At 35.1% G+C, this 12,271-nt stretch overlaps 1 protein-coding gene across 4 annotated transcripts in view; it reads right to left on the minus strand.

Moving 5' to 3' along the window:
* Positions 1 to 12,271, minus strand: part of Scmh1 (sex comb on midleg homolog 1 (Drosophila)) — a 152,089-nt gene that overhangs the window by 129,155 nt on the left and 10,663 nt on the right. For 3 of the 4 annotated variants that reach the window (XM_013507792.1, XM_013507790.1, XM_005410586.2), the window contains exons 2-3: positions 7,544 to 7,624; positions 1,257 to 1,384 (exon numbers count right to left, since the gene is read on the minus strand). In XM_013507792.1, the coding sequence (XP_013363246.1) occupies positions 1,257 to 1,269 (13 nt within the window). In that variant the 5' untranslated portion in view covers positions 1,270 to 1,384; positions 7,544 to 7,624. Of the gene's footprint in view, positions 1 to 1,256; positions 1,385 to 7,543; positions 7,625 to 12,271 lie in introns of those variants that run through there. The other variant, XM_013507789.1, reaches the window with a different exon arrangement.

Raw genomic sequence — 12,271 nt, forward strand, 5'->3', positions numbered from 1 at the left:
GATGAATATGTACTTCTCAGATGAAGAAATACAAAAGGCAAATAAATATATGAAAAAATGTTCAGTATCATTGGTCATTTGGTAAATGCAAATTAGAACAACTGTGAGATTCCTTCTCACCCCAGAAAGAATGGCTATCAAGACATCAACCAATAACAAATGCTGGTGGGGTTGTGGGGAAAAAGGAACCCTTCTCCACTGTTGGTGGGAGTGTAGACTGGTACAACCACTGTGGAAATCAGTGTGGAGATTCTTCAAAAAACTAGTATTAGAGGTCCCATGTGATCCAGCTGTTCTCCTTCTAGATATTTTCCTTGAGAATTAAAAATATCATACCACAGCAATATATGTACACACATGTTTATATCAGCACAATTTATAATAGCTAAATCTTGGAAAGAAGCCAAATGCCCATCAACCAAGAAATGGATAAAAAAGATGTGGTATTTTTATACAGTGGAGTACTACTCAGCTATAAAGAAGGATAAACTCAAGGTTTTTAGAGGTACAACTTGAGATCATACTTATAACTGAAATAAATCAGACTTGCATGTGTAAACACTGTATTGTCTCCCTCGTATAAGAAACTGAAAGAGTAAATAAGATCTAAAACATACAATAGATATTGTGAAAGGGGAAGAAACAGCTCAAAAGGAAAGAACAACTGGGATGGGGGAAAGGAGAAAAGAAGGAAGAGCAAAGAAAAAAATACATACATACACTATATATATATGTATATAGGCATATATACACAAGATATCTAAGATAATTATACTATTAAGTTCTATTAGTTTATTAAAAAGAACAGCTTGTGCTTATATTGCTTAATTTTTCATGCCTATATCTTGTAATCTGAGCAACTACTCTGAAGATTACAATACACAATATATTAACCATTGTTCATCTCTTATTATAGTGCTTTTTGGTGTTGTGGGTATTGTCTTAGTACCGGGAATCAAACTCAGGACCTTGTGCTTGCCAGGAAGGCACTGTGCCACTGAGCTATATCCCCAGCCTAGGGTTTTGAAATCCTGTCTTATTGTTTTTATTTTTTTTCTCTTTAAAACAAACAAAGTAAAACTTTAAACTTCCTTTCTAACTTAGAAAATTTATGCTAATCACAAAAATGATACCATGGCTATACAGAAAAGACAACGGATTATGAATAGTCTATTAGTAGTGAAGAACTCTTTAAACTCAGTCCTTGCTAGGTCTCTTAATCCCTTACTTCTAGGGTAGCATAAAAGAATACTTACCACTAGGCTGCATAGTCAGCAGACTAAAATGGTCAAAGAATTAAGATGTTTGGGCTTTATCCTTTGATCCACCAATACTTTGCTCTGATCTCTGACAAGTCAATTTCTCTGTATGCTAATTTCTCCATCTGTAAAGCAGAGGAGGGGGGAGGGAGGGGATTATTATTAACCTATGCTGATACCCTTAATTGTTAAAAATTGTTAAGTATTAACAAGCTATATTATAAGAAAAATAGTACATTTCAATACACATTTTTTGTTATTAAAATATCTCAGAGTTGGGTAGTACTTTATAGCAAGCACCACAAGTATAACTTCAGCCTCTGTATTTATAGAAATATAGGTATTCAATACATTTGGTCTCATGCAAATACTGAATAGTTTCCACCTAACCAGGTTAAGCTAGAAAATCCAGAAAAATTAAAAAGCCATTAACATAGTATTGAAGCTCTAAACCCCAATTTGACTGTATTTGGAGATAGGGCTTTTAGGGAGGTAATTAATGTTACATGAAGTCATAAAGGTAGGGCCTTAATCTGATAGAAGAGACATCAGAGCTCTCATTTCCTCAGAGAAAAAGGCCACATAAAGACACACTGAGAAGGGGCCATCATATCAAGGAGAGAGCCCTCACCAGAAACCAACCCTGCTGGCACCCTGATCTCTCACGATATAAATGTTCTATAACAATGTTGTTGAATGGGTAGCCAGCCACTAGCCATACATGGCTACTCAGTACTTGAAACGTGGCTGGTGGAATAGCTGTACAATTGCATTTCTGACTGTCACTTTTTATTAAATGTAAATAGGCACATGTAACTATTGACTACTGTAGTGGACACTGCAAATTTAGAGAATGTAAAGATTCTGTTATTTTTGGAAATTCTTGAAAGAAAGATAGTAAGTGGCAAAAAAGTGACGAAGTTATGGAAGAACTCTCTTGAAATGTGATAAAATAACCATAACTGGCCACCCTTTGAAACAAGGAAAAACCAAAGTAATTCTTCATATATTGAGAGAATTGAGTTGTTAGTTATCACTTACATATTATAATTATTAACACTGTATAGTTATCATTTTTAAGTGTTTACCATGTGCCAGACAGTATGCTAAGTATTTCAATGACATAATCTTGTTGAACCTTCACCACATAGCATGGTATTATTACATCTTTTCACTAATGAGGAAATGATACTCAGAAAGGCTGAATAACTTGCTAAAAGGTTATGGTCAATAGAAAAGTCAAGATATGCATCTGAACTATACTCCTAACTATGCTAGCTACTCTCCTGTGTCTATGTGGTGCCCCACTCCTTAAAAGTCACAAAAAGTTTTACAAATGTTTCTAACATGAAATAGCTCAGCTTGGGGAGAACTGATTGAGTGAGTGTAGATAATCTATTCATTTTAATACAGTAAAAACTGAAGCTCTGGGCCAGTGATATAGCTCAGCAGCCCAGTGCCTGCCTGGCAAGCACGAAGTTCTGAGTTTGAGTCCTGGTACCCAAAACAAACTGAAGCTCTAATAGCTAAAGAACTTATTAGCTTGATCTGTACATTGAGTAAGACTAGGCATAATGTGGGATTCAAAAAGGTAAAGTTAGATTAAATGTAGGACTCTATAACATGTATTAAATATTCATAGAGCATGAAAAATAGAAAAGAAATAATGTAGTCTTGCAAGACACACAAATAGGGGGTAGGACAGAAAGGAGGAGGGAAGGAAGGATGTTTCCTCCTGAAATGGGAACTGTAAAACCAAAAAAAAATGCATCAAATGTATTTCTGAATTCTAAGAAGAGACAGAACTCTTTCAGTACTAGACAATCCACAATCCTATTCCAATATGCACAGAGGTCAATATGGAAAAGCTGGAAACAGAACACCTGCTAACAGAAAACAAGCTATAGGGAGGCCAGAGATAGACAGGGGACTGGTCTTGTATATGCCACTGATAAGCCACTCTTTCATTAGCAAGTATGTCTAGTGTCTCTCAGCCGATCCTCTGTCTCCAGCTCTCTTTCATTTACTTTTACTTCATTTGGGTATAAATGTGATGAGATGTAATATTCCTCTGGGATAATCTGCCAGAAGACGGGGGAGGGGAAGCAAACTAGGCAATCCCTTTCTCAAACAGAGCAATAAATCCTGTCTCTTCCACATAGCAGATGTAAACAAAGAAGATAAAGCAGATTTCCCCTTGGCAGTTGTCCTCCCCCTACTTGCTTTGTAGCAATTACACATCTCTGTGTGTGCATACAGAGAAAAGAATCTCAGAGAAATCAATATTTCCTTTAGCAAGCAAGGAAGCTAGCAATGAATGGCTAATGAAAATGCAGAGGCCAAAATGCCCTCTCTCTTACAGGCAGTTCAAAATAGATGTTTACCCTTTCTAGACGTTTACATAGATCAGATCTAGAGTACAGGAGAAGCTGATGATTTTTAGAATGTTTCTGGTTCATGTTCCTTAAACACAGAAAGTTAGTGGTTCCAACAGTGCCCTATCACGCTTCTAAGCTTTCTGATATTATGAAATAAGTAATGTTAGATCATCATTGTTATCATTATTGTCATTTTAGCTAGTATTTGGGGTCTTTCTTTCATTTTTAGACAGGTTCTCATTATGCTGCTGAGGCTGGCCTTGAACTTGCAATATTCCTGCCTCAGTCTCCTGAGTAACTGGGATTACAAGTTAGTATCACTGCACCTGGCCAAGTTAGTATTTGGAATAAAGGAGAAGACAGTCCTAGATGCTCTACTCTTTGCCAGTAAAAACACATTGGAGGTAGTTTTATTTATTTATTTTTTTTTGGTTTTTCTCTGGTACCGGGAACCGAACTCACGACCTTGCGCATGCCAGGCAGGCGCTTTTGCCGCTGAGCTAAATCCCCAGCCCCCTGGAGGTAGTTTTATGTTCAAACCTAGGCCCTATACTGAATGAGACACAGCATAAAACCTTAACAAAAGCAACAAGAAAAATAAGGGATTAAAAAACTAAGGAGATTTAATCATGAGAAGAGACGACTCAGGAAACACAAGAGTTGTTTACAATTATCTGGAAGGCATTTACACAGGAGTGATGAGATATCCTCTACTTGATCAAGGGACAGACACAGGACTAGATAGATACATTCCAGTGTGTCATTTACAAAAACTTTCTGGCAGTCAAAAGTACACAAAAGTGGTAAGTTCTCTGCAAAGGAAAAGTAAGGACTGGTCAGCATTGAAAATATGGAAACAGAGGTAAAATAACCTCTTGGTAAAGATATTGAAGCATTAGGAGGAAGAGGGAGGCTGGACTGGGTAACCTCTGAAGTCTTGCAAATCTGAGATTGCAAAGCTGAGCCTGGGTTTCATTCCTACAAACTCTATACAACTTCAGGTTCTGCAGTAGGGATTATTTGTATACATACACAGATGGTCTGTGATTTACAATGATTCAATTTAAGATTTTTCAACTGTACAATGGTACAGAAGGTACCCATACAACCATTGTTTTTTACTTTCAGATTCAATAAATTACACGATATATTCAACACTTATAAAGTAGGCTTTTTATTAGGTGATTTTGTCTAACTGTAGGCTAATATATGTATTCTAAGCACACTTAAGCTAGACTAGGTTACACTATGACATTTGATAGGTTAGATACACTTAAATGCATTTTCAACTTGAGAAATTTTCAACTTATATTGGTTCACTGAGATGTAACCCCATCATAAATCAAGAAGTGCCTCTGTTTGCGAGTGTATGTGCATATGTATATATACACATATACAATACCAACTTTCTTTCTGGAGGGTGAGAGAAGTATGATATGAGGGGAGAAAAGTGGCAGCAATACTACCCATGGCAGGAGCAGTGGCGGCAGCAGCAAGAGCAGCATCTTTTCTGCTTCTTCACCTATCACTTGTTGGCACTGTGGTGGGTACTTACATACCTTGTCTCAATTTCCTTTTAAGTTTTATCATATTGTAAGTTTATGGTGCAGTAGCAGCAGGGTCTACCTCAGTTATTTCCTCCATATTTGCCACAACATAATTTAGCAGGTAGTACCTTTGAAATAATTAACAATATATGCCTGTTTTATACAATATATTCCTAAAAACTTAAGTGTAAATAGAATTTTTATAAAAATGAAGTATATTCTGAGTATACTAAGATGGTTCGTAAGTTAAAAGGAATCATTATAAAAATAAGTTCAGTGCTTGCTGCAAAGTAATCTATTCTACAAAGTTGGATTTTATACATTGTATTTTCTCTTACATTATTTTGTCCTCCACTCACGTCAACCAGGTTGAAGTCACACTGGAGTCCCTTCCTTTTTATTTGGTAATCAGTTTGTTGGTAAACATAAAGCACTAAGTTTGAAGGAATGTTAAAAGTCTGATTAATGCATAGCTGCCTAGCATCTAAGAGGCCCTGGGTTGGATCTCCAATGCCTCCAAAAAAGTTTAATTAAAGTTAAGAAATTTAGTTTAATGCCTCCTTCTTCCTGTCTATAACCCTAACAATTTTAGCCAATGCTTGAATTTTCCTTATAATATCCCTAAACTGTCTTTGCTTACATTTCTAGTGATAAAGATCCCATATCTTTCTAGGAAGTTCCTTCCATTTCTGGTAGTAGATCTTGGACTTTGGGGAATGGCTCTCGATTTTTTTCTATCTTGATAAGCCTAAGCCTAACATAACCTAGTACATTTCCATTAGTAACAGTAACATCATATACTTTACAACCAAACTTTTTTTGCTTTTTTGAGGCAGGTTTCACTATGCAGTTCGGGCTGGCCTTGAACTCACTTTGCAGCCCAGGCAGGCCTCGAACTCACAGTGACCCTCCTGCATTCAGTCCTGAATGCTGGGATTACAGGCGTGCACCAGCCTACAACCAAACTTTTAATAGAGGTTCTTTCTAGAGAGCAAGAACTATAGTTTAAGTACAAAATGTCCCCCAAAAGTCTCCTTGTGTTCTGAGATAGGGCTTCTGAAAGGTGGTTGGATTATGAGGGTACTACACTCATCAGTAGATCCATCCATTAATGAGTTCAGTAGTTGAATGTACTGTTAGCAGGTAGGGCCTAGTTAGAGGTGGACTGCTGGTGGCATGACCTGGAAGGATGTGTTCTTGTCCCTGCCTCCTCTTCTTGCTCTCTGCTCCCTGGTCATAATGTGACTTTGTACTATAACACATTTGCTACACAACATGTTCTGGGAAAGCAGGATGGAATAATCAGCTTTGCCTGGACAGCCAGGGAAAGCTTAGCAGAGATGAAGGTAAACTACAATTGTGAGAAGACAAAGAGGCATTTTACCAGAATATAGTATAAAGGTACTAAGACATGGAAACTGATATAATGTATTTGAACAAGAGTTAACCATGCATTACAGATGGAAAGGGATATAGTACTGTATGGAAATGAATGACAGGAATTGAGAGGTCAAAATAGAAAAGTAGGCAGGGGCAAATTCATGAAAAACCTTGTTTGCCTTAGAGAAAATGATAGACTGTTATATATAATGGAGTTTGGTAACAGCCCAAAGATTATGTTAGGCATTCAATGTCAAGATCTGATTTACTGATATTTTACATTCATAAGGGTATATTTTAATATTTTTTCATAAACTTTTGTATATGTTTTTTCCAATGCCCATGTATTTTGCATAATTACATGTGTACTAAATTCTGCTATTCATCATAAATTTGTGATATAATGACAATGGTAAGATTTAGAGGCAAAAAGATTTGGGACTAAGCTTTTTTTTAAAAGATATATTTTGATTCCTCTTCCCCCCCCCCAATCTCCTCTCTCCCTTCAACCCCTCTTCTCCTCTCTATTTACAAAGTTTTGTTTCCATTTTAGCCTGGGACTAAACTTTGTAACTCAAGTTACAAGATTTTGAAAGTCTCTTGACTTGTCATCATTTCCATAAAATGGGATAACAATAGCACCTACTTCATGAGATTACTGTGAAGACTACAGAGATAATTATGTAAAGAATATTTCATAAACTATAAAGAACTGTAGAAATGACACACAGGATTTGTTAAAACTGCAGGATAAGTTGGTTTTTTTTTTTTGTTTGTTTGTTTGTTTTTCCAGTACCAGGAATCGAACTCACAACTTCGCACTTGCCAGGCAGGCACTGTGCCGCTGAGCTAAATCCCCAGCCCCTGCAGGATAAGTTGGAAAAAAGGATGAGTTTCTTTTTTTTTTACTCAGTTTGGATTTTTGTAACTCATAGAGAGAATAACTATTTCTACTATGTAAAAAGTACACATTTCTGACCTTTTCAAGGAACTTGTTTTTGCATACTACCACCAGCTACACCAAATAAGTAATTGTTCTTCCTTAGCAGGATGGAGAAATCTAGAAGGAAAAGACAGAAAAAATAGAAATGTGAGCAATTATAAATCAAAAGAGCTATGTAGTGAAATTAAGTTTTTATCAGAGAAAATCATTTGGTTGCACACCCAAACAAAACTTTCCAAGAGTGGCAAGTTGGTTAGTTTCTCTTTTCTGAGATTCTTCCCTCAGCTTTGTGAGTTCTGAACCCTGATTCTGTTAAAAATAGAAGAGACTTTTGAAGATGGATGAGTCATTAAACAAGAAAGGATAAACTAGAATGGTAATTTATTAATTTACTATGAAAAATAAACTGCCACGTAATCTAAAATATTCAATGGTACATGACCAAGGCCACTGATTTTTTTTTTTTTTTTTTTTTGTACCTGGAATTTTGGTACCAGGAAAAAAGTATTTCCAATTCAGGGCCTTGCGCTTGCCAGACAGGCCCTGTGCAGCTCACTTACATCACTGGCCCAGGGCCACTGATCTTTAAAGATGCATTTATCCAGAAATCCAAATAAGACCTGGAAGAGTTCCTGAGCAGTGTGGAGCACAGCAAGAGGGTTACTTGTCTAATTCAGAGACTGATAAACTTTCCTATAAAATGCTAGATAGTAAATATTTTCAGCCAGATGGGCCATGTAGTCTCTGTTGCAGCTCCTCAACTCTTCTGTTGTAGTGTGAAAGTAGCCACAGCTGGTACTGAAATGAATAGGTAGTCTGTGTTGCAACAAAGCCAGGCAATAGCCCTTATGAATACTGATGCAAAAATTCTCAACAAAATATTAGCAAGACAAATTCAGCAGCATAGTACAAGGACTACTATATGTAAGTATTAAAATATGCAAGTATTAAAATATTTCTGGAATGCAAGGATAGGTAAATATTTTCTACATGTGAAAATAAATCAATGCACTATAGAAACAGAATGAAGTTTTAAAAAAATCACATGATAATCTTAACTGCATTTGACAAAATTTAACATACTCTTCAGTAGCCATGACCATTGGTTCCAGAACCTCTACTCCCCATGGACACCAAATCCATGGATTCTCAAGTCCCTTATGTAAAATGACATATATTTGCATATAATTTATGCAATCCTCCCATATATTGTACTTTAAATCATCTCTAGATATTTATAATACCTACAATGTAAAGATCATACAGTTATTGTACTAAATTGTTTAGAGAATAATGACAAGGAAAAAAAGTTGGTTCAAGATCAATACAGATGTGATCTCTAAAAAAAGTATTTCCAACCTACAACTGGCTGAATGCCCAGATACAGAGCCTTCAGATATGACCCAGGCAGATATGGAGGACTGACTGTACTAAAGTTCTAGTCAGAGCAATTCGACAAGAAATTAGAGTCATTCAGATGTAAAAAGAAGTAAAATGATCTTTCTTTGCAGATGATATAATTGCATGTCAAAGACTCTAGTCCACAAAAGAAGCTATTAGAGCTAACTAATAAATTCAGCGAAGTTGTAGGATACGAAGTTAATACACAAAACCCAGCTGTATTTCCTTTTTTTTTCAGTTGTATTTCTATACAGTAGTGATGGGCAATCTGAAAAGAAATTAACAAAATAATTTCATTTAAAATAGTATAAAAACAGTAGTAATATACAGAAATAAATTTAACCAAGGAAGTGAAAGATTTGTCTGCTATATATATATATATATACACACACACACACACACACACACAATGAAATATTACTTAGCACTAAAAAGGAAAGAAATTCTGATAAATGGATGAAATTGAAAACATTATGAAAAGTAAATTAAGAAAGGAAAAATGTTCTATGATTTCACTTATACCAGGTATCCTGGATAGATATTTACAAAGGCAAAAAGTAGAATAAAGGTGACCAAGGAGACAGGTACAAAGTTCCTATTCATGATGATGGAACTTTTCTGGAGATGAGTAAAGTTAAAGGATCTACAGAGCTGTAAATATATATAAATGCCTTAAAATAGTTAAAATGATAAATTTTAAGTTATTTATATTTAACACACTTAAGGAGAGAACAGGAACACAATAAAAACTTCGTAGGGACTCATAAGAATTTCATAAGAAATTCAGTCCTTAAATAATATCTCCTTTCCTGGATAGCCCTAGATGTAACCATCTATGAATTTATTTTATGCATGTGAATACCCAATTTTTCCAGCATCACTTATTGAAAAGATTGTCCTTTCTATGTGTGTTCTTAGCATCTTTGTAAAATATGTTAGCTATACATGCATGGATTTACTTCTAGATTTTCAATTTTGTTTCATTAGTCTGAGTATCTGTTTTTATGCTAATACCACGCTGTTTTGATTACTACAGCTTTGTAGTATTGTTTGAAGACAGGTAGTGTGATGATTCCTGTTATTTTTGCTCAACACTGCTTTGGTAGTTGTGTTTTTTGTTTTGTTTTTATTTGATTTCAAGCAAATTTTAGGATTGTTTTTTGTCTAGAAGAATGTATAGGTATTTTGACAGGAATTTGAATCTGTAGATTGCTTTGAATAGAATGGACATTTAAACCATACTGTTCTTCTACTCTGTAAATATGGGATATCTTTCCTTTTTTGTGTGTCTTGTTTAATTTCTTTCACCAGTGTTTTATAGTTTTCATTGCAGGTATCTTTCACCTCTTTGGTTAATATTTAGGTTTTTGTAATCCTCCAAATTTAGCTTTTGGAATACAATAAGCCTTCCTTGACTTCCTCCATCCTTTAACCCAGCAACTCATTGCTTAGTTAAAATCTCCTTTAATTCTCTTAATTTCTACTGTTCCACTTTTGGACTGTCCATAAGAACAGGATATAATAAAACTTTTCTCTTCAAATTCTTGTTCCTTGAATTTTTCTAGCTAAAGTATATGAACTTCATGCAAAAATTTTAAAAACAGCAATCTTTGAGAAAAATGGGTTAATTCTGTCTCACTTTAAGGCTGGGGTTCACTAGAGGAGGATGTGTGACAGAATTTATTTTAGAGAATACTTTTGTACAGTAACACTAATCCAGAGAACTGCAAAATTTATTTCAGCAAAATCATTGATAGGTGTCAAACCTGTGCAATTCTCTTGAATGCAGTGATTTATAACCCATTTTTCATTCTGTCACAAGACTACAAAACACTTTCATTGACGAGGACAGGCTCACCAAAGGCACTAATTTTCAGCATGGGGTAAGAGGTACAATTTGATGGGGCAGGAGGCTCCACTGAGTTAATGTGTTTCAAGCTCTCCAAGTTATTTGTGTAATTGGAAAATTACCTGTCCTGGGTCATAAACTTTGCCTACTATTCTTCCTTGACCCAGGGTCTAGATCAGTGTCATCCAACAGAAATAAACTGCAAGCCATCTAACTTTAAGTTTTACAGTACTTACATTTTAGAAAGTGAAATAATTTTAATAATTTTTTTTTTGTTTTTTTTTTCCGGTACCAGGAATTGAACTCACAACCTTGCACTTGCCAGGCAGGTGCCACTGAGCTAAACCCCCAACCCCTTAATAATTTATTCAACCCAATATTTCAAAATATTATTTCAAGTAATCATTACAGAAATAATAAAAATGTATTCCATTTATAGCAAGCCTTTAAAATCTAGATGTATTTAGATATACACTTTAATTCTGATGCAAAGATATACTTAATCTATATTTCAATTTCATAAATTTACAGTTAAAAAGGTTCAATTTAAATTCAATTTAAGACTAAATTTAATATTCTTCCATGTCTATGTATTTGTCTTCACTACGGGCACCTTCTCTTTGCTATTTCTTCAGTACTAGATTCCAATATTCAAGTTGTTCCAAATATAAAATTTTTCTAAAACTTTAACTGAGGGTAAGATTTTAATTTTAAATTTAACTAAATTAAATTTAAAATACAGTAGTTCCAATCATAATAACACAGCTACTGTACAACAGTTCTAAAAGAAGCAAATAATAAAATTAAACATTAAATTCTTACCATGTGCCAAGAACTGTTTTAAGTATTATTCATGCATTAAGTTTTTAAATTATCACAACTATTCTATTAGGTGAGTACTATTTTGTTGTCTTCATTTTAATGATGGGGAAACCAGTGCAGAAAGGGGTCTAATAATTTACACAGTTAATAAATGCTAGAAGTGGGATTCAAAGCAATGGCTTTTGGAAAAATATCTTACCTCTCTGAAACTTAGGGTTTTTCAAGGAGAATTGTACTACTTAGTATTGTAGTAAATGTAATCTTTTGCCTGTGTTTGGGTTAGAGGTTCTCAGTATTGCCCACATTATGTCCCTATCTTGATTATATACAATGTAAGTTATATATAACTTTTAAGCACTCTCTTGCTTAAAATTTCCCAAAGGTTTCTCATGGCACTTAAAAGTAAATCCAAGTATAGGATGTTCTTGTGGCCTACACAGTCCTACAACATCTGACCCCTTGCTACCTCTTCCACCCCATCTCCTGCAGTTCTCACGATGAACTTGGCTTCAGTTTCAGGAATCTTCTCATCCCTGTTGCAGGCTAACATCCTCAGGGCTATTAAATTACCTATAATGTTCCACCCCAACATTCATACTGCTCACTCACAGGTCTGTTTAAATGTCATCCATTCAAAGAACTTTTCCCTGACTGCTTAATCTAAAGTAGTCACCAAAACCTTCTCTATCACA

This window comes from Chinchilla lanigera, unplaced genomic scaffold, assembly GCF_000276665.1.
Source record: "Chinchilla lanigera isolate Chin_1 unplaced genomic scaffold, ChiLan1.0 scaffold00136, whole genome shotgun sequence".
Taxonomy (NCBI): domain Eukaryota; kingdom Metazoa; phylum Chordata; class Mammalia; order Rodentia; family Chinchillidae; genus Chinchilla; species Chinchilla lanigera.